The sequence below is a fragment of the Talpa occidentalis genome, unplaced genomic scaffold (assembly GCF_014898055.3).
Source record: "Talpa occidentalis isolate TD23 unplaced genomic scaffold, MPIMG_talOcc4v2.1, whole genome shotgun sequence".
In the NCBI taxonomy this organism is placed as follows: domain Eukaryota; kingdom Metazoa; phylum Chordata; class Mammalia; order Eulipotyphla; family Talpidae; genus Talpa; species Talpa occidentalis.
The window spans coordinates 106818158-106840474 of NW_026555331.1; the positions used below are offsets into that span (position 1 = coordinate 106818158).

Here is a 22317-nt window from a genome sequence, read left to right on the forward strand (position 1 = left end):
AAATTCATGTTTGGTGGATGTTTAAAGAAGTAAGAAAGATTCATTTCATGGTGGGGACATTTTAGCGTCTGGTCCAAATTAAGATGTCTCCTTTGCCTAAGGTTTAATGGGTTCCATTTCCAAGGTCCTATGGATCTGTAACCAAATCCTTACTTCTTAACTAAAGCAGTCTTTAAAGGGCTAAACTATGTTTACCCTTATTTAGAGTAACTTGTAAATAAGTGTTATTAATTTAATACTTCCTTGCATTCCTTTAACTTTTCCTTTATTTATGGCACACTGAATCACCCCTAAAAGCAGAATCTTTTCTTCCTTTGCTCAGAGCGAAGTTTTATCTCTTGACAATATCGACTTGAGAAGTAGGATGATAGTTAAAGGCCTGGTGAATTCTGGAGCCAGAATCCCCAGATTTGAATTCTGTCACTTTTGCTTGTGAAGTTTGTGACCCTGGGTAATTCAGTTACTTAGTGCCTCCAATTATTCATATATAAAATGCAAATAATTACCATAGTCTTCCTCATTGGGTTCCTGTGAGGATCAAATGAAGTAGACTAAAGTCCTTGGAGCCCAGCGCAGGATATTTTTTAAAACCCCATAATTATTTTTTTAATTCCAGTTTTATTGAGGTATAACTGACAATTTCATTTTTTACTCTTCAGACTTAAAAGAATGAAGTATTTATTAATATGCCATAAATTTAGGTTTAGTAGGAAATTGCCTGTTGGGAGATGCATGCTAAAGTATGAACATAAAGTCTCATGAGGTATATAATGTGCTTGCAAATGCTTCAGCAAAAAGAAAGAAACACTAAAATATAGAGTGAAAAATCTGGTAAAACCTTAATACTTGTTAATATATATAGTATGTGGATGTTCATTTGTATTATTTCAAGTTTTCTATAGGTTTGAAATCGCTCATAATAAAAATTTGGAGGAAGCATAGAAATACTTTCCCCACTTCTCTCAGACTGCCTCCCATTCTCCTTTTCACTCCTGCTTCCTCCCCACCCTCCCATCTTCACTTAGTGTCTCCCACGTCTTTCCCTTTAGGTTCTCTTGCCTCTACTCATCTGTGGTTATCTCATGATCAAGTTCTTCCTAATGGTAGCAACACAGCATAAGTGGTTAAATACATCAACTCTGGAGCCAGACTGCCTGTGTGGGGATATCTGCCATCTCTCTTGCTGTGTGTACTTGGGAAAGTTCCCTTCAATTCTCTGTACTCAGTTTCCTCAACCTCATAAGATTATTATGAGCAGCATGGAGGGGCGAGGGGAGGGCATATACATATGATTAGAAGAGGGTCTGAGTACTATGACCCTTTTGTGGGAGTTGACCATAATTATAATAATCTCTTGGTGTCACTGACTTCTTCCCTGTGGTCAGTGATGGTAGGCCCTGGAGCCTTCATCCTGAGGACTGGGAGTTGGGGGAAGGTACAAATGCTCCTCACTTAATACCATTTGTTTCCAAACTTGCAAGAAATTGAAATGGGCAAAAGCCCTCCTATAAAAACGTTTTTACATTTAGAAGAAATATATTCTACTCTGATGTGTTCTTGCTCTCCTCTTTTCTGGAGGTGATTATTTAACAGAGGCTTGCGTTAACCCTGGACATTGAGAGTCATCAACATCCTACTCCTGACCTCATAAGCCATCTATTCTGCACCTGTCTTCTCCTTTCTTGCTCTTTTCATGGTAAGCTCTTCCTCCTGTGTGAAATGCACTCATCTATGATGAAAACCCCAGCCTACCTTATCTTCCCAAGAGCCTCACATTCTCAACTACTGCCTCTTTCCTACACTTACCTCTCCCTCCCAGTTATCATCTTTCCCATTAACATTTATCTCTTTCTTCTGTTAAATCAAATGACATAATTCTCTCTCAACTCCATGACCTCTTTGAGCTACTGTCCTGTCTCTTCTCCTTTACATCATCCTGCTTGAAAGGGGCCCTCGTCTTCTCAGTCCACTCCATTTGGGTTCCTTGCTGTCATTTGGGTTCCTTAGCAAGCTGTTATTAAGGTGATCATGACCTCCATATCACTAAATTCATGGGAATTTTTCAGGACTAACCTTTTTACCTTATAAAAACATCTAACAATGTTGACTATAACCTCTTTATTGAAACCTTTTCATCCTCCATTGACTGGCTTCTGGTTTGTGAATAATGAAGTTCTGTTTCTCACCCAAAAGTCAAGTCTCATGCCAAACATCCATGAAACAATAACAGTATAACTTACTGAACTGTAAATAGAGCGAAAGTGTCATCCCAGTGATGACACTAACCACTATATTCCTGGCAACAAGTACAGTGCCTGACATGAAGTAGGTGCTCCATATTTATTTGTGAAATGGATGGGCAAATGAACGGACTTGCTCAGTTCTGCTTGAAACATTGCAAGGATCAAATACTTTCAGAGGGCCTCCCCGGTGGTGCAGCGGTTGAGCGCTGGGTTGCGAAGCTGCCTGCAGCTTCTGCAGTGCTGGTTCAAACCCCGGCTGCTCGCCGGCCACTGGAGGAGGGTCCCACATGGCACGCAGACCTCTCCTGCCGCAAACCGCTGCTCCCCTCAGCAGTGTACTTCATCAGTCTGCCTGCTCTGCTCCCCGCTCTGGCTGTAGTGAATTCTCTCACCCTCCCAAGCTTCTGACTGTACCCAGTGCTTGTATAAATAAATAAATAAATAAATAAATCTTAAAAAAAAAAAATACTTTCAGAAAAGCCAACCTCATTCTAGAATTACCCTGCAGTTGTGGGAGATAGCTGAGGAGACATGAAGATTAATTTGATCTGAGGTTTCTCTAGGTTTATTGTCTAATTGGAGAATATTTTGATCAGTCAGCTTCTATTGTGAAATACATCGTAAATTGTCTGGCAGCGGTAATCCTATTAGTTGTATTTTATTTTGAACTACTTGAACTGGTGTAATGTCCTGATAGCTAGTTGAGCTTAGCAGAGCAGCGTTGTGTGGGGAGGGCTGACGTGGGAGGTAGGCAGTCTAGGGCAGACAGAGACCTGAGTTCTGTTTCTGAAGGGGAATTCTGGACATTTCCTGGGCCCCATGCAGGGGGTGAGAGTGTGGGTAGGAGAACCAGGAAGTAAAAAAATGAAGTGGGACAAAAGCAAGGGCAAATTTGGTCAGCCTCAAGTTCTACCCAAAGATGTGGCAGTAACCGGGGACACTCAAGGAAATTCAGCTCTGAAGCTGCTGGTGCCAGAGTGCTTCAGACAGCAACTGTCCCTGTTAGGACAACATGTTCCCTTTATAAAGCCTTTCTTTTTAAATAACATAAGCCAAGTTTTTGCACATAGATTAAAATGATTTTCAGAACAAAAGAGCAAAAAGGGAGAATGAGAATGTTAATTTTATAACTATTAGGATGTATTGACTCAGGAGCTGAATAATGCATGAAAACAGATAGCCATTAAATGAGAGGGATACTTGGAGATGGCAAAGTTGACAAGAATTACCTAGGGTTTAACTAGACCCAGCATTCATAATACTCTTAAGGGGTAAAATTGTTTCTTGGGGAACAAAAAGGAACTTACATATTCAGTGGTTTGTGGCTCTCCAAAGGGCCAAAGTAAACAGAATTATTATATTTGTGGTGGTAGAATTTCATGGTGGGAGGGGGGGCTTAAAAAGAAAATAATGGGGGGAAAAAAAGGTTGAGAAACAGCAGACAAGTTGATTCAAATGGATGATTTTGTTTACCATGAATAGATTCACCTGGGAAAATATTAACTGGAAGTAAGTGCACTCTCTCAGCAGAAGGAAAAAGATCTTCCACAGTGCCTAGTAAGTGAGTACCCAACGGGAAATCTCAAAGTAGCAGTGGGCAGCTTGAGCATTCCCCTCAGCTGCTTAGTACATCATGAGCTACTGACTCCATAGAACCTTTGTGCCCAAGATGTTGGCCTGATGGCCCCAGCACATAGGGCCAGTTCCTGGGCACAGCAATAGGAGGGTACAATGTGGGCGGGAGCCAGGTTTCTGGGGCTTAATTCATCCACCCTCCCAAGTTGTTCTATTCTGTACTTCCCTTCCTGCTCTTTTCTCCCGCTGACTCTCAAGACTCATTCATTTATTCTGCAGGCAGGGGAATCAGTTAATGAGTGAATAAAAAGACTGCTGGGAACAGAGATCCGAGCTGACATCAGAGAAAGAAATGACCTTCTGCCATATGCTTTTAGTGTGGTAAGCCAGATAATGTACTCTAAATTTGTGAATCAAATGGATGTGCAAATTGGCTTTTGGCTGTCCTAGTCTGCATACAAACTGGATATGCAATGCCTTAATATAATAATGAAAAAAAAAAGAAGACATTTTCAAGTATAGGGAATAGTTCGTTCTTAACCCACAGAAGCCAGAAGCCTTGGAAATGGCTTCTGGATTCTGAGCTGCTTATTCATCCAGATTTTGCTGTCAGTTTGAGAATAGAAATATCTTAAAGAAGGGGCAGGAAGGATGCCCCAGCAAGGTCCCCTTCTTTCTCTTATTCCTCATGCCTAAGGCAGTACTGGAGGAAAAGTTCCGATTTGATAACAAGAATTACTGCTTTTAGAGCCCTTGTTACTTGTCAGATGCTGTTTAAAGTGCATTGCATATATTAATTTACTCCTCACAACCAAACATCCCTGCATGAGGAGCACTAGCAGTGTGGATGGAAAATGAAAGCACAGAACAGCTAAGTAACTTGCCCAAGGTCATGCAGCTATTGGCAGTGCTGGGACATGAACCCAGATCCTTAACATTCAGAGAATTTGCCCTGACACTGCTCTGTAGTGTCTTAGTGCCAATTATCCCCACTTGCCAATGTCTTTGAACTTATGGATGGATTGAAGATGAAATTGCTTTCAATACCTTGTACTTTGACTTGAGTCTTACTTAACTCAAACAATGTGTCTGTTTCCAGGGCCCCTATACAGTTGAATCCCTCTAGTCCTTACATACTGGATGAATTGTTGGACACATGCTGCCCTCTTGTGATCAACATCATCCAAATATGACCTCCAGCCCTCTGCATCATACTTCCATTGGTCCATTTGCGTGGCTGGGGCATGGAGGGTACATGGCCTGCAACAAAGCCATTGCCTCTGTAGAGTCAGACTTTTTAATCACCTGACATTTGCCAGGATGTCCCTAGCATTGCAGAGCTCAGGCAGTGAGGCTTGTAAAGGTGACTCCAGGGTCCTGTAACTTTTACCACCATGAATAGAGGAGAAAAGATCAGGATTCTTGAAGAATCCCAGAGATACTACAGTGATCCCATATATGTCCTTGCAAGAAGAGCTCACTTTGACTTGCCCTACAGGACTGGGATCAGTTTAATGGACTTGGCGGGAAGTCAGTTGCAGAAATGAACTAAAGGTCACAAAGCTTTATCAGAACACAGAGAAAATAAAAGCAGCCAATGGCCTGTGTTCTAGTTCTTGTTCTACCAGTAGTGAAGTGTGTGACCTTGAGCAAGGTGCTTTTGTTCTCCCACACAAGTTTCCAGTTTGGAGTAAGGGGATTTTAACTAAGTGAGCGCAGAATCCCAGCTAAGCCAGGTGCAATATTCTTTGTGTACCAAAAATCCTTTGCTAAAGGGGTTTGTTTTTCCCCCCAATTTTACGCACATCCTGATTAATAAGACAAGATACAGATCAATACTAGTTCTCAGTTCCCTCATTCATAAAAAAATTCCTACTTCATAGGGTTATTGGGGAGAGTAATTTCCATTTGAACCAATGTTAATGAGTTAGATTGGGTTTGTGTAAGCAGAGCAAGGGCTTTTAACACAAATATATAGATTTTTAGAATCAAAGATAACTGATTTTGATGATATCTGCATACTAATAGCAATTTAAAAGTGCATAGAATCACTTTTAAACAGATGTCCAATTATGGATTATTCATGCCTTCAAGCAGTTGTAGTTGTTGCCAGTGCCAATCTGTAGCTGTAACATATCTGTGTGTTGTGGGCACTGGGGAGGGGGCGCTGCTAAACACTGTCTAAGATGTTGTAGGAGGCAGGGAGTTTTATTCCTATTCAAGGCAAATACAATTGGCTGGGCGTTACATAATACTCTGTTTCCAAAACAGGTGAACACAAGTTGAAAAAGAAAATTTCATAGCATGAATGTTTGACTTGATAATCTTATTCCACCACACCAAGCTGGAAACCTAAATGTCTAACATTCGGAACATATTTAAACAGATTATCCAACTAATAGAATACAAATGGTAATTTTAAAGGTTAACATTGTAGGAAAGTGAAAGAATTGCTTGTGATTGTATACTTTAATTAAAACTATATACAGAGAAATCTTTAAATATTATTCAGCCTTAAAAAAAAATAAGGGAAATCCTTACATGTTACATGAATCAGCCTTGAGGCCTTATGCTAAGTGAGATAAGCCAGTCAGTCCCAAAAAGATAAATACTGTGTGATTCACTTATATGAGGTACCCAGAGTAGTCAAACTCTGTATGAAAATAAAGTAGAGGGGTGCTATCAGGAGCCAGGAGAAGGAAAGAGTTGGGAATTATTGTTTAATGGGCAGAGTTTTGGTTTTACATGAAGAAAAGAGTTCTGGTGATGGTGGCACAGCATTTTGAATGTGTTCGACACCACTAACATACACTTAAGTGGTTTAGATGGCAAATTATAAATGTATTTTATCACAGTTATAAAAACTGGGGGGAAATGTCTCAAAGTAGGGAAAACACAGAAAGATGACATGCAGAAATTAAAATAACTGTGTTTGCATTGTATTACTAAAAGCATCATTATCAAAATTGTTCTTTAACATGTACAACAAAAATGCATTGGCAGAAAAAGATCAAGGGAAAAATGTTTTTTTGTTTTGTTTTTAGAATAATTCTTTTTTTAATTAATAAATTTATTTTTAAAAATAAATTTTATTTTTATATTCCCCATACAATTGCAACCCCCTTATTTTGACCCCAATCCCTCCCCTCCCCGCCCCCCACCCCCCATAGAGTGTCTCTGGTTCATAGTTTTTCGTTGATTTTGATTTTCACTTTCTTATAGTTATTCATTTTCCTGGTCCCTTATTTAAGTTTTCTAGATTCCTGCTATCAGTGAGACCATCCGGTATTTTTCTTTTTCTTTCTGGCTTATTTCGCTGAGCATGATCCCTTCCAGCGCCATCCATGTTGCTGCAAATTGCATGTGTTTATCTTTTTTGAACACTGAGTAATATGCCATAGTGTATATGTACCACATCTTCTTGATCCAGTCATCTATTTTTGGGCATTTGGGTTGTTTCCAAAGCTTAGCTATTGTAAACAGTGCTGCTATAAACATAGGGGTGCAGGTGTTCTTTGGAATTGATGTTTCTGTGTCCTTTGGGTAAATACCTAGGAGTGGAATTGCTGGATCCTATGGAAGCTCTATGTTTAGTAGGCCCAGAAATCTCCACACAGCTCTCCATAGTGGTTGGACCAGTTTGCACTCCCACCAACAGTGCAGGAGAGTTCCTTTTTCTCCACACCCTCGCCAACATTTGTTGTTGCCAGTTTTTTTAATATGTGCCATTCTCACTGGTGTAAGATGGTATCTCATGGTAGTTTTGATTTGCATTTAAGGGAAAATCTTTGAGGTATTTGTCACTTGCTAAAAAACAAAGTAGTCACGGGGTGGGGGGGAATCAGACTTGTTTAACATCCTTGCACTTGCTTTTAATTTACTATTAATTTTTTTTTATTACAGATCATTGGGGACCCATAATCTTTTCAGTGCTTAGTGCCTCTAAAAGTTTTAAACTGGTATTGGATTCAGTTAATTCGATTTTAAGGCTGAGAGAATGACACTGGGATGGCGCCTGGGCCCCGCAGCTCTGCTGCAAGTCCATCTGTGTGGTAACATGAGCCTCGGCCTCCTCAGGAGCTAATTCCACTTACATTAAAATTTTTCTCTTATGGATTGTGGTAATGGTCATGGTTTTACTTTACAACTTCAAGGTTTGTTTGTTTATTTTTTTTCTGTAAGTGAGCAATTCATTACTAGAAACAGACATGCACCACACCTGGAGTGACCCAGTGGAGCCACAGGCCAAGTCAGATGCTCTTGTCCAGCCAGAAACTGAAAGGGATGTCTGACGAGGGCTCGGCAAGCTACCTCCAGGAGCTGGTGCAGGCTCCTGCCCTGTTCTGTTACTGTGCAGTGAAAACAGATGCACCTCTGCTCAGAGAGTGACGCTTAAGTAGTGGGGATCCTTGGTAGTAATAATGAAAACTACTGTCTAAGCTCGTCACTGACAAAGGTTGGATATTGCAGGAAGCTTGATGTTGAATATTTGAGAACTTCCAGCCCCGTATTTGACCTTGTTGGGGTGTTCCCCCAAAGTGAGAGCTTGCAGTGTGAGTGAAAATGAGAAATAATGGCTGTGTAGACTAGAGCACATTGAGCTGGGACCCTGTGTTTGGGATTGTACCAGCTGCCTTCCCTGCAGCAGAATGCTGGACGACGCTATGCTTGGATTGCCTCTTTTTTTTTTTTTTTTTTTTTTAAAGATTTATTTATTTATTTATACAAGCACTGGGCACAGTCAGAAGCTCGGGAGGGTGAGAGAATTCACCAGAGCCAGAGCGGGGAGCAGAGCAGGCAGAAGGACCGAAGTACACTGCTGAGGGGAGCAGCGGGCGGCAGGAGAGGTCTGCGCGCCATGTGGGACCCTCCTCCGGTGGCCCGGGAGCAGCCGGGGATCGAACCAGCGCTGCAGAGGCTGCAGGCAGCTTCGCAACCCAGCGCTCAACCACTGCGCCACTGGGGAGGCCCTTGGATTGCCTCTTTTTAAGGGGAAAATTGAGATTCCAATATCGTAGGACTGGACCAGTGCTACACAGTAACTTGACATGACTTTTTTATTTTTCCTAGGAAGTTCCAAATCAGCGTGAATATGCCATAAATGCAGGTCTGAAGTCCTGTGGAAAGAAATAGTTTCTAGAATTCTTTTTTTTTTTTTTCTTCATTAGGAAATGACTGCACTTTTCTGCTTAGAACCTCACCCATGTGTGGTGGAGAAACTTTCCAGCAAGTTAGTAGCCTGAACTTTTATGAGATAAATAGAAGCTCTGTCATTCAGCATCTGTAAGAACAAAGTATTTCCACGTGGAGTTTAAGCCAGGACCAACAGACATTCTAATTCATTTAGAGTCAGCAACTTTATTTTAATTTTGATAGTCTCTAAGGGCAGTAATGCTTGGTAGTTTCTAAGTAAACTTTTATTTCTGAAGTTTAGTGATTTAGCATGAGTTTTGTCACTTGAGAAGTGTGGTTCTTTAACTTGGTAAGCCTGAAGTCAGTTCCAGGCACCTTTGGACTTCAGCTCCATCTCGTTCCTTTGTGTCTTTTAGGCATAATATTTGCTGCCCTGATTTTGTGGTTGGGAGAGTTGTTGCCTCCAGGGGTGGTTGAATAGCCACCACCAAAGTGGCAGAACCACCAAAGCAGTACCTAGGGCAACGGTCCCATATTGCTGCATGACTGGGCTTGCCCCATAATGTACAGGGCCAACTTCCAGAACTGCGCCCTTCCTAATGGGCTGCTGTGCAAAGGCAAGATGAAACTCGAAGGTACTGTTGGAGAACCTTCTCACACTTGGCCCCTAGCAGTTCAGTTCTTGCCACAGTGGAGGACAGGCTCTCCTGGGTTTTCCAGTCGGCAGTGAACAGGCAAAGAAGACAATGCATATCAAATCCAACCTTCCAGGCCTACCTGGAATTTGACCCTTGCCAATGTATCCTGATGTCATTCACCACTGGCTCACAAATCATTTCCTCTGAGGTGCTACCTATTTGGATTTGGAGATCAGATGGAGTGGGCTCCATACTGCGTTGGCTTCATTTGATCACTTGGCCAGTAAAAAGGCCTTCAAAGGATCAAACTGTTGTAGTAGCCTCTGCCCTCACTCCATTAGGTTCTCCTCTTACCACCTAATACAGGGCGTGCATCTGAGGGAGTCAGGCCTGGGGCTTGGGGTTCACAGCATGCTTACCAGGCCTAGTGCCTTTTAAGAAATCCCAGATTCAACCATTTAGAATGTTTCAGCATTTTATTAACAAACCAACTGGCAAAAGAACAAGTTATCTGCTTTTATCACCACCCCAAACCCCCATTTAGTGTCCCCCATGTCTATAAGCATCTGACAAGCTATCCAGCTTCTCAGCAGCAACCTGAGTCTTGGCTCTAGCTCAGTCACCCTCTCAACTAGTTGGGCAAGAAGAGGACAAGAAGACAGAGTCTGTTTGGATGCCAGGACCACAAAGGCAAGCTACGCCTTACTCCTTTCAGAGGACAGGCCTTGATTTGTCTCCCGGGGCAGAACACCTTTGCCCGTAGTATTTTTCTTTCAGAAGAGGTCAGCCTAATTATGTGAACGCCTTTCACCATTTGGAAAGCATTGTCCTTTCTCTTAGACCGGCTCAAAGGGCTTCAAGTGAACTTTATCTGCAGGTGTGAAACACAAGAACTAAAAGCCTGTGACTAGCCCTTTTCTTGGCACCAACTCGCTACAAAACCTTGAATAAGTCAAATCTTCACATTGTAAACAACTCGGTATCTACAGTGAAGTAGAAATAATATCAACACATGAGCAGGTACTGAGGAGGAAGAGAATGTTTCAGGTAAGATACTTGTTCGTCGGGCTCCTTTTCTTGAAGAAGCCAGGGCACTAACTTGGCACCATGTCCTCAACACTTCACTGGAGACCACAGTGTCCAATCCACACCCAGGGGTCCTTAGAGCAGGTGTTGGCATGAGCTCAAGTCTTATCCTTCTAGTTTCTGATAAAATAATGTATTTGATAAAAATCATGAACACATATGAACATATCTTCATAATATATTTACAGTAGTTAAAGACACACTTTCTGGGCATTTTTCCTGAAAAATTGTAATAGCTCCTTGGAGTTTGCCAATCAGAGTGTCCACATGGAGGCTGCTTTGCATCACAAAGGCAGTGCGCTGGGGCAGCCCCGACTCAGCAGACCCGTCCAGATGCTCAACACTAGGCAGGTGCCTGGAGTTCTGTCTCCTCCACAACGGCCTCCTAGGCTGAGACCCACACACAGTAAAGTGTCTGCTCAGAAAAAGACAATCCTCTTCTCATCTTCAAAGACTTTGATCTCTTCTGGCTTTACCAAGTTCCCATTTAGGCTATTGGAGAAAAACAACACAGGTAAAATATAAGCAACTGCTGCCTTCTTCTTCCCAGTATGGGTTCCCAATGCCCTTGTGCTTCATGTGACCAGGAAATTAAGGTGCGTGCTCTATTCAAGTACCTGTTTGATGTGGACGTTAATCCTTTCCAGCAACCATTAATTACCCTATGAACTGAATCTCACTAAGGTAACCAGTAGCCTCTGTAAACCTGAATTTCATGACAATTTCAGGACTTTTCTTTCTTGACCTTCACAGCATTTAACTGTCCTGACCTTTCCTTTTTCTGAAATATAGTTATTTTTGTTTTAGGTGTACAACACATTGATTTGACATTTGTGTACACTATTCCATGGTCATCACTAAGACTATTTACTATCTTAGCAACTTTCAAATTTGCAATATAATATTATTGATTATAGTCCCCTTATTACTTAATTTGAAACTGGAGTTTTGTATGGCTTGATACTCTTCGCCCATTTCACCTACCTACCCCCATTTTCCTCCCCTCTGGTAACCCATCAATCTGTTGACTCTTATTTGCTTTTTCAGGGTTTGTGTATAAGTGAAATTATCTAGTATTTGTCCTTATGTGATTTATTTCACTTAGCATAATACCCTCAAGATTCATCCATGTTGTCGCAAGTGTCCAAAAATACCCTAACATTTTTTCATGACTGTATAATATTCCATTGTGTGTGTGTATTTTTCAGCTTAGTTATCTGTGACTTCTGTTGCTACTTCTCTTTGTTTGAATTCTCACATTATTCACCTTTTCTTCTCCTGAGTTTGATGAGCATCTTTATGAACAATGACTCTGAGTACTTTATCTGACAGACTCCTTCTCTCTATTGTGTTAAGGTCTTTTTCTGAGGTTTTACCTTATTTCATTTGGAATTTCATTTCTCTATTTTGTAGTTTTGCTTAACTCCGTATTTATTTCTGTGTACTAGGCAAAAGAAGTCATTTTGGTATGGCTTCTCCCAGTCTTGAAAGAATGTCCTTATCTATGTATTGAACATTATCATTCCACTGTGCCCTATTTTTTGGTTGTCTCTTGAACTTTTGTGATTGTCTCAACATCCTAATTTATTCTTCATAGGCCTTTGTTGTTGAAGTTGTACCAAAACCTGTCAGTGTTCCAAGTTGGCGGTTAGGGAGAGGTGGGAGGATTTCTTTTAGCTCTGAGTTTCAGATTAAAGGCCAGACCCTCAGGTATCAGCTTTTAAGTTGTTGTTGTTTTTTAAGATTTATTTATTTTTACAAGAACTGGGGTATAGGCCAGAAGTGCAGGAGGGTGAGAGGATTCACCAGAGACTGCGGGGAGCAGAACAGGCAGACAGACAGAAAACACTGTTGAGGGGAGCAGCAGGCGAGACAGGAGAGGTCTGCTGCACCATGTGGGAATCTCCCTGGCCAGCCTGGAATCGAACTCACGCTGTAGAGGCTGCAGACAGCTTCACAGCCCTGCACTCAACCCGCTGTATGACCACCAGGGAGGCCCAGGTGTCAGCTTTTAAAGTATGCCAGCATGTATGGCCCTGTGGGTTCTCAGTCATAAACCCTGCCAGCCTCCAGACCCAGCAACAACATGGAGGTGTCCCCTTGAAGACAGCTGCAAGAATTGGGAGTTCTAGATGAGTGGATACTCTCCATTCTGGGTAGTACAGGTGACTTGTAGTGAGGTCAAGGGCAAATGCAAAGAGTATTCCCCGACCTGCATTCCCTGGGCAAGTATACAGGCTCTAGCCTAGTTAAGAGTATAAGCTCAAAATGTGTCTGTCAGTGCCACTATTATCAGAGAGGTTTCCAAAAGACCCCTGCTCTCCTGACAGACACTCTAAGATTAATTGATAAGACCCCCTTCATGTATGACATCAGCACTTTTCAAACTGCAGCTTTTTCTCTGGGCCCCAGGGTGAGTGAGCATGTGCATCTGCCCTTTAATGCAAACTCTCCCTTTCCCACTGTGTCTCGGTCCTGGTTCCAAATCCTGTTGGTTTGCAAAGCTAGATGTTTTGGGGGTGGGGGAGTCTGTGCTCCAATGCATGTACCAAGGGCTGTGATGCCTGATATGGGGCAAAACTCACTCCTGGGCCTCCCCTGGTGGTGCAGCGGTTGAGTGCTGGGCTACGAGGCTGCCCACAGCCTCTGCAGCGCCAGTTTGTTCCCCGGCCACCAGCGAGGGTCCCACAAAAAAAACAAAAAAACAAAAAACAAAAAAAACTGCTCACTCTTCAAGCACAGGAGTTCCATGTTTGTGAGGTTCCTCCATATGTGGGTCACTGCATAAGGTATGTGGTTTCTTGGTGAAACTGTGTCTGCTTCCATCATTTTTGGTGTGGTCCTTTTGTCCCTTATATCTGTGGATATATTCCACATTTAGCTCTATATTTGTTGTGTCCACGTGAGGTAAGCATGGGCCTTCTTGACTCTCTTCTTCAAACACTGCCTTACCTTGGCTTGATTTCATTCTCTATGGTTTTCTCCTACTCACTGTTCCTCAGTCTCCTTTCCCACAATCTCCTCCATTTGGTCTCTAAATAATGAATTTCCTCCATGCTTTAGAGTGGGTGCTTTTACCCACTAGACCTCATCTATGCCAAGGCCTCGTCCCTATGTCAGTGACCGACAGTTCAGCTCTCTTCTCCCCGCTCCTTGACATATTCATCTGGACTTTCCAGGCACCTCAAAGTAGCTATACTTCCCTGGAAATTCTTAGCTCAGTACCATTTTTCACCCAGTTACACAAGTTAGTAACCTAGAGGTCAACCCTGACACCTTCCCCTCATCTCATATTCCGTTAATCACAAAGTATTCTACTCCTAAACACCTCTAGGCTTCCTTCCTGTAACCTCTCCCTATCTTTACCACTATCATCCTGGTCAGATCACTATCATCTCTTCTCTGGATCACTGGAACAGCCCTTTACAGGGTCTCTGAGCCGCTCAGATACATTTTCCTGGAGAAGCCAGAGTGGTCTTTTCATAAGATAAATCTGATCACATTCCTCTTTGCTCCAAACCCTTCCGTGACTCTCCATTGCTTTAGGATAAAGAACAAAATATATAATATGCCCCACGAGCTTTCATGGGCTAGCTTCTGCCTATCTCCTTAGCTTCCTTTTGCCCGCCTCTTCCACTTTCTGAACCTAGGACACATCAGCTTCTTGCAGTTTGAGGACACCATGTCCCAGAACCTTTACATACCTTGTTCTCCCTCCCCGGAATACTTCCTCCCACCTCAGGACCGACTCCTATTCATCGTGCCTTAGTTTAAATGCTGCTTCCTTAGGGAGACCTTCCCTGCAACTGCATCTTGTATTAGGTTTCCTTCTTAGCTTTTCCCTTTATAACATTATCATAATTGTAATTAAATAACTATTTGGATGTTTTTTTTTCTTTACTGTCCGATGGTTCTCTCACTAGATGGCCAATCCATGCAGGCAGGGCCATTTTGTCCACCAGTGGATTCTTGGTGGTAGCACTCAGGGGCTTCGGTGATGAATATACAAATGTGAGGATGCAGCACTAGTCCCTGGATACACTGCGGTGACCAGGACGTGGGTCCTACCCTCAGTGAGCTCACAGCTTGCAGAAGACAGCCTCACAAAATGTTGTTACAATGGACTGTAATAAATGCTGTTATTTACGACGTCAGGTCACTGAACTGTCTCTGCAGCAGAACTCACTGAGGGTATTCAGACTTCAAGTTTTTTGGATGAGGTTGAAAAAAATGCCACTGCAAATATTACTTTTACCAGGGAGATGGATCCACATGTCCATGGTGGCTCGAGGAGAGCTGCTCCCTCATCTGGCTCCTCTGCCAACCCCCCATGCCCCACTCCCAGCTGCCGGTGTGGTAGCGCCTGGGGCCTTCGCAGAGCCCAGTCCTGGCGCTATAAAGTCACACACGGGGCAAGTCAGGGGCTGAAGTGAGCGCACACAGGAACAGGCCAGCTCCATGTCCTCGCACTTGCCCTCTTTCTGAATCCGCTCCTGGCACAAGTGAATCCTTCAGGCTCTAGACAGCACACCTTGAAGTTAAAATCACCTGACCCTATACAAAGTTCTTTCTGCAGGAAGTGTTCCCTGGGAGGCAGCAATTGCACATTTTCAAGTTTGACAGGACTAATGCAGCTGCATATCCTCACAACTCTCCTACCAACCCCGAGAGAAGTGGGGGCCAGCTGTCACCTGCACACTGCTCTACGGCCTGCCTCCTTCCTCCCCCTCCTGCCTGTCGCCCTCAGATAGCAATCAGCAGGAAGTTCTAGGGAAAGATTCTGAGGGGTGTACATGGCAGGAGATGAAAGTAAACTGAAATTCCATGAGCTGGCAAGTGGCTTCCAGCTGAGGAGTGGCTGGGCTGTGCAGGGCCACATGCTGTAGCTTAGCAGACTTATTAGTGGTGGACTCATCTTAGGGCTATTTCTCAAAATTTTTTTTAACCATAACCCTTACATTTTACATTGGGGGGCAGCTGTGCATGCACACTATGCCCGGCTTCCCACCATGCCCTAAGTGCTCCAGTACCCATTCTTCACTCACTTTTTAAATAATGCTGGTTGCAACTCAGCAACAGATTTTATAATCTACTAATAAGTTCCAAAGGAAAGTTTAAAGAATGTATTTCTAGGAGCTGAGATCAGGAAGCTGTGCCTCAACTTTTTTTTTTATTTTTTGACTATGAAATTTCTCTCCCCACTATAAAGTAAGTATTTAATGAAAACCCCCGTGCTGAGCACTGGAGCTGGCAGGAGGCTGCTCTGTGAACCTCAGGGATCACAGTGCGAGTGGGAGTCCTCTGGTCTATCCTCAAGGAAAATCTGCCTCCGCCCCTGCCAGGGTCTCACTGAGTGGCAGCCTCGCACTGCAGGGCTGTCTCAGGCCCGAAGTCAAAAGCAAATCCCAGCCCCTGCATTGAGGGACACAGGGTCCCTGTTCTCAGCTGAGGTTTAGCAGCCAGGGCCCTTACTGTCCTGTCACCTGCATTCACCAGCACCAAACCTGGTGCTGAAACTGTAGTTATTAACAGACAATCCACCCCTGCCCCCACATTCTCCTGGCCCAGAATAATGTGGTTTCCACCTACTAGCAAATGCAGGTCTGCAAAGCAGAAACAGGAAGTTGAGTAATAGCACAAGTCAGCTCACATCCAGCCTAGAAGTAGCTCCTGAGGCCTAGGAAGCCCAGAAAATGTGAAGAATAAGCCCCAAACTCCAGGCCAGCATGTCCACCCCTCAAACTCACGAGTCCCACAGTGATTCATGTTCAGTGGAATCCCTTCCTCAGGCTGTTTGCCTCCCATGAAGTGCAAGGACGACGGACAGAACAGGGGGGCTGGGAGGAGAGCACAGACCGCGGAGTCAGGCAGTCTGGCCCAATTCTCATTTTCTTCTTGAGTGGGGCCTTCCTTGGTCTAGGCTTCAGTTTCTATATCTGTATAATGGAGGTGTTGCCACCTACTTTATAGGATTGTTGGAAAGAGGAGAAATAAATGGAAGTTGTTCTACATTGTCCTGGCACACAGTTGATGGTGCTGAGTAAATAGTAATTGTCATTATTACTGCAACAAATGGTGGGTGGGGCTTACCAAATCTCCATTATGCCAGTGTTTTTCTGTAGTGCATCTGCCAGGTGGGCGATCCCCTTGGCTGTGATTTGGTTCTGGATCAGCCTGAAGGAAGAAGTGGTCATGTATCAAACACATACTACTGGGTTAACTCTCCCCGCTCCATTAGGGAATTCTAAGGGCATGGTAGGGTAAGAGGGTAGGGTAAGAGACAAGGTTGGGGAAAGAACTGAGTCCACGTGACTTTTAATCTGGCTAAAATTTTCTAGATCACATCCAGCTGACTAAATGCTAACCTTGGGCACAATACATCTGTGTATTCATAACAGATAGTTTAATACACAAACATACATGTGTCTGCACTTGACAGCTTTTCATTGCGGGGGAGCCCAATGAAAAATGTTGGGGACCACCAGTGAACGACAATCCGGGAAAAACAGCGTGAACCAGGCTCACTGATGCCTCCCTCCGGCTGCCTAGGCAATGGCAAGGCCTTTTTTAAAGTTAAGTAGCTATCGCTGGCTGTTCTTGTCGTGGAGGCAAACAAAGTCTTCTAAGCTGGTACCGTTCTCTCTGGGAACAAGCAAGGAGAGAGTTCTCCTGCTGCCACTCATGTGTCGCAGTGGGAAAACACTGATAATGGGGGCTCTAAGAGTACTCCATTATGCTGGATAAGACAAAGCTTTCAGCGCTCGCTGGGAAGCCTAGGAAATTCCTGAAATGCTCCCCTGGGCAGTGATGTTTCTAACCCAACCAGGAAATAAATGGAGGTCAAGGCTTGCTCTTCATTCCTGGTTATTTATAGCATAAAGCTACTGCTGAAATTGACCTTTAGAAATCCCGGGCACTGACCCAAGAAGGCAGCTCTGTCAGGAAATTGAGAGCCTATGCCGTCGTGACTGATGAGACTGTAGAAATTGTGAAGGGGGTTGCCCCTTAAAGAGGTAGTATGCACAGTGGTTAAAAGTTCTCTTAAAGAAATAAACTATCTGTGCTTCCATTAACTCACCGATAAAATAGGAATAAGTATGGAGCCCCCAGACTGAGTGTGTGAAGTTTCTGTTGGAGGATGTGTACAAAGTGGTACTCATGATATCCCATGGAGCCCCGTGGAAGGGAGCTGTCGTCACCATTTCTGCCAAGCACACTGGAGCCCAGTGCACCTGGCCACATCCCTCCAACCTGGCCTCAGTTGCAGAGATGATGACCTTTGGTATGCATGACCACCATTAGTGGCCCTTTCTGCAAAGGGAGCAAAAATAGAACCTGGAAGTGGGCACAGAGTTCTCTGTATTCAGTTAAACTCTGCTGTTTTCTAATCACTTCCTTCAGAGTTGCTGCCACTAACACCACCTCTTCTTGCTGGGGGCGGGTGAGAGAGCGGGTGGTGCTGATGTGCCCACGTACCCGCTGGAGCTTCACCGGGGCATGTGGGCTGCCATGCATAAAGCGACAGACATGCCAGCCCTCTTCTACCTCTGTTTTCCCAGAGGGGCCGGCCTGCCACTGAGGAAGGACATAAAAGAAAGCTGTGGGCCAGAAAGAAAGGGGAAAAAATCCCAAGTGTGTAAAAGTAAAGCAATCACTTAAATGGAGATTGACAAGATGATCTAAATTTCACGTGGAAATGCAAGGGGTCCAGAATAGCCAAAATAATTGAGCAAAAACAACATTGGAGGGCTCAAATTTCCTGATTTCAAAACTTATTAGAGTTATAATAAAGGCAGTGTGTTTCTGGCATAATGGTAGACATTAGGATGTGTGTGTGTGTATGTGTGTGTGAACACAGGCACATAAGGATATATATGCCATTATATATATAGCTATAGGTACCCTTCTATCTATACAGATGCATGTCTATATCTCACCGTGTCTGTCTAGCATTTCTATTCCTAAGTAGAAACCCAAAACATATTCAAGAGTGATATTATTCGTAACAAAAAATAGAAATAACCAATTGTCCACAAACTGATGAATATACAAAATGTGGACTAGTTATCACTGCCAAGAGAAGCAGTAAAGAATTGATACATGCTAGAATACACATGAGCCCTGAAAAATCATGCTAAGGAAAGAATACAGGTAAGAGGTCATTTATTGTCTGATGCCATTTATAGGAGATACCCAGAATAGGTGAATCCATAGAGGTAGAAAGCAGAATAGTAGTTGTGAGAAGCTGGAGGAGGGGAATGGGGTGGGATTGCTTAACACACAGGATTTTTCAGGGAGTAGGGGAGGTAAATAAGAATGTTCTAGAATTAGATAATGGTGATGTTTGTTCAACTTTGTGACTACCCTAAAACAACTAGAGCAGCTTTAAAAGGGTGAACTTTGTGGTATATGAATTTTCTCTTTAAAAATATTTTTAAAGAGTAGCATTGTGGGGGCCTCCCCAGTGGCACAGCGGGTTGAACACTGAGCTGTGGAGCTGTCCACAGCCTCTGCAGTGTGGGTTTGATTCCCGGCCAGCTAGGGCGATTCCCACATGACGTGGCAGACTTTTCCTGTCTCTCCTGCTGCTCCCCTCAGCAGTGCTTTCAGTCTGTCTGCCTGTTCTGCTTCCTGCTCTGTCTGGAGAATCCTGTAACCCTCCCATGCCTCTGGCCTGTACCCCAGTTCTTGTATAAAAATAAATAAATCGTTAAAAAAAAAAAGGCGCAGCGGGTTGAGCGCTGCACTGTGAAGCTGTCCGCAGCCTCTGCAGTGCGGGTTCGTTTCCCAGTCAGCCAGTTTGATTCCCACATGGCGCAGCAGCCCTCTGTAGTGTCTTCGGTCCTTCTGCCTGTTCTGCCTGTTCTGCTCCCCACTCTGTCTCTCACCCTCCTGTGCCTCTGGCCTGTACCCCAGCTCTTGTACAAAAATAAATAAATAAAATTAGCATTCTGAAATGACTTACCATAAATGTTTCAATGTCTGGTTAACTTTTAACATTTCTGCCAAGCTCTCTGCTGCTTCGTCATTGAGTTCATTTTTGGTGAGCCTAGGAAAGACAGAAAGTGTTTACTTAGGAGAACTGTCCCTGAATTCACAGGGGTGGGAGCTGAGCCCTGGTCCCTCCATCCACCTCATGCTGCAATCTCTTGCTGAGAGCTCTGCAAAAGCCAGGCTCCAACGTCAGCCTCGGCCCCACAGACAGTAAGTGATGATTCGTTTCTAATGAAATCCTTCACCCAAGCTCCAGTCCTCACTTCTGCTGCTGTAGAGATGCTGTGCTCACTACCTGGCCTTTCTTAGCCCTCAGTCTCACAGAAGACAGGGGCCTACTGTCTGCTACTCAGGCTTCAGCCCCCAAGGTGCCTTGACCACCACTGACAGCGTGTTACCAGTTAGTTGTGTGAAGACCTAGAAAAGTCTGCTGGCTGGATGTTAAAACTGGATGCTGGATGCAGTCAGCATTTTGCTCTGAGGCCAGTTTTGAAAGACCCAGGTTCAATGACTGAAAGTTCAGGAAGTCTCTCAACAGTTTTTAAAGCCAGAAGGGGTCTAGATAAAGCACAGAGGGCTAGAAGCTCCCAGATACAAATAGGATTGGCCCATTTGTGCCAGTAGATGAAAGAATAAATAGGGGAGAAGAATGGAATAGAATATTTTATTTTTTTAAGACTTATTTATTTATGCACATAAGAACAGAGGTGCAGGCCAGAGGTATTGGGGGTGAGAGAATTCACCAGAGACAGAGCGGAGAACAGAACAGGCAGATTGACTGAAATACACTGCTGAAGGGAGCAGCGGGTGAGCCAGGAGAGGTCTGCTTGCGCCATGTGGGTTATCTCCCTGGCCGGGGATCAAACTTGGGCTGCAGTGGCTGCAGACAGCTTCAAGTGCTGTATCTTAACCTCTTGCGCCACCAGGGAGACCCCAGAATAGAATATTTTAAAAACCATTCCTTGAAGGGCAATTTGGAAGTATCTAGCTAAATATTAAATATGTTAGCCTTTCACATATTAAAAAAACTAGCAACAACAAATGTTGGCGAGGGTGTGGAGAAAAAGGAACTCTTCTGCACTGTTGGTGGGAGTGCAAACTGGTCCAACCACTATGGAGAGCTGTGTGGAGATTTCTGGACCTACTAAACATAGAGCTTCCATATGATCCAGCAATTCCACTCCTAGGTATTTACCCAAAGGACACAGAAACATCAATTCCAAGGAGCACCTGCACCCCTATGTTTATAGCAGCACTGTTTACAATAGCTAAGCTTTGGAAACAACCCAAATGCCCAAAAATAGATGACTGGATCAAGAAGATGTGGTACATATATACCATGGAATATTACTCAGCATTCAAAAAAGATAAACACATGCAATTTGCAGCAACATGGATGGCACTGGAAGGGATCATGCTCAGCGAAATAAGCCAAAAAGAAAAAGAAAAATACCGGATGGTCTCACTCATAGCAGGAATCTAGAAAACTTAAATAGGAAAATGAATAACTATAAGAAAGTGAAAATCAAAATCAACAAAAACTACGAACCAGAGACACTTTTAGGGGGCGGGGGTGGGAGGGGAGGGATTGGGGTCAGAATGGGGGGGCTGCAATTGTATGGGGAATATAAAAATAAAATTTATTAAAAAAAAAAAAGGAAAAAAATATGTTAGCCTTTGAGTTAATGCTTAGATGTCTAGAAATTGACCCTACAGTGCAAAAATGTATATACAAGGATTATTACATGCAGTGTTGATGTAAAATGTGAACAAACTTAAATATCTACCACTGAAGGCAACTGATAAAATAAATTGAGCACACCCATTCCACTGGATATTGTCTGACCCTTAGGGAGTATTAGGTGGTATAAGAGCAAGGCAGAGCACTGTGTGGCCAGATGTGCCAGACCATCTCACTTGCTAATAGGGTGACCCTAGGCAGGTGGTTTAACTCTCCTAGTAAATATGAACAGTAATAGCACAGACCTTGTAGGCTGTAAGAGTGAATTAACGCTTGTGAAAGGCTGAGAATCCTCTGTGGTATACAGTCAGCACTCAAGCAGTGCCAGGTCTGCCATGACTGTCCTGGAGAGGAGTGGTTCTCAACTCCACCTCAGGGAACATTAGCCAGAGCCTGGAGGCATTTTTGTCATTGCTGGCGGCACTACTGGCATCTAGTGGTTAGAGGGCAGGGGGCTGCTCACAGTAAAAAATTTCACAGCAGAAGTTTGGGCCAAAATGTCAACAGTGTTGAATTGCAAAAGCCCAACATAATGGGACACACACATAAGATATCTACACTATGTGGTTAAGATTTTTCAATGCTTTTCTATCTTTCAATGCTAGTAGGCTGGAGTAACAGTCAAAGGCTAGAAGGAAAAGACTGTATTTGGAAAACATGAGGGAAGAGATATTTTCAACTTCCTACTGTTCAGACTTCAGTGTCTTACATTTTTTTTTCCCAAAAAACCATATACTACTATTTGAAATCTTTTGAAAGATTTTCTTGAGGAGAAAAGGGGCCTGCAGGTCTAGTGACCATTGTTATGATGACATTCTCATTTGCACTAAGTTAGCCAGTATCTCATGAGTGCTGGCGGCAAGCGGATAGAGATGTGTCATACAGCTCCCTCACCTGAAAACATAAT

General features: G+C 43.5%; 1 protein-coding gene and 1 long non-coding RNA gene across 3 annotated transcripts in view; one reads left to right on the forward strand and one right to left on the reverse strand.

Annotated features, from left to right (window-relative positions):
• The first annotated feature begins 1060 nt into the window (after positions 1-1060).
• On the forward strand, positions 1061-7948 carry LOC119244065 (uncharacterized). Its single transcript, XR_008550782.1, has 5 exons — positions 1061-1185; positions 1579-1696; positions 3726-3800; positions 4098-4199; positions 7722-7948. It is a non-coding gene; the product is annotated as an uncharacterized LOC119244065 (long non-coding RNA).
• Positions 7949-9739: 1791 nt separating this feature from the next.
• The window catches only part of NOD1 (nucleotide binding oligomerization domain containing 1), a 46442-nt gene continuing 33864 nt past the window's right edge, over positions 9740-22317 (reverse strand). For both annotated transcript variants that reach the window (XM_037509799.2, XM_037509800.2), the window contains exons 11-13: positions 19641-19724; positions 16766-16849; positions 9740-11167 (exon numbers count right to left, since the gene is read on the reverse strand). In XM_037509799.2, coding sequence (XP_037365696.1) covers positions 11095-11167; positions 16766-16849; positions 19641-19724 — 241 coding nt within the window. In that variant the 3' untranslated portion in view covers positions 9740-11094. The remainder of the gene's footprint in view (positions 11168-16765; positions 16850-19640; positions 19725-22317) is intronic.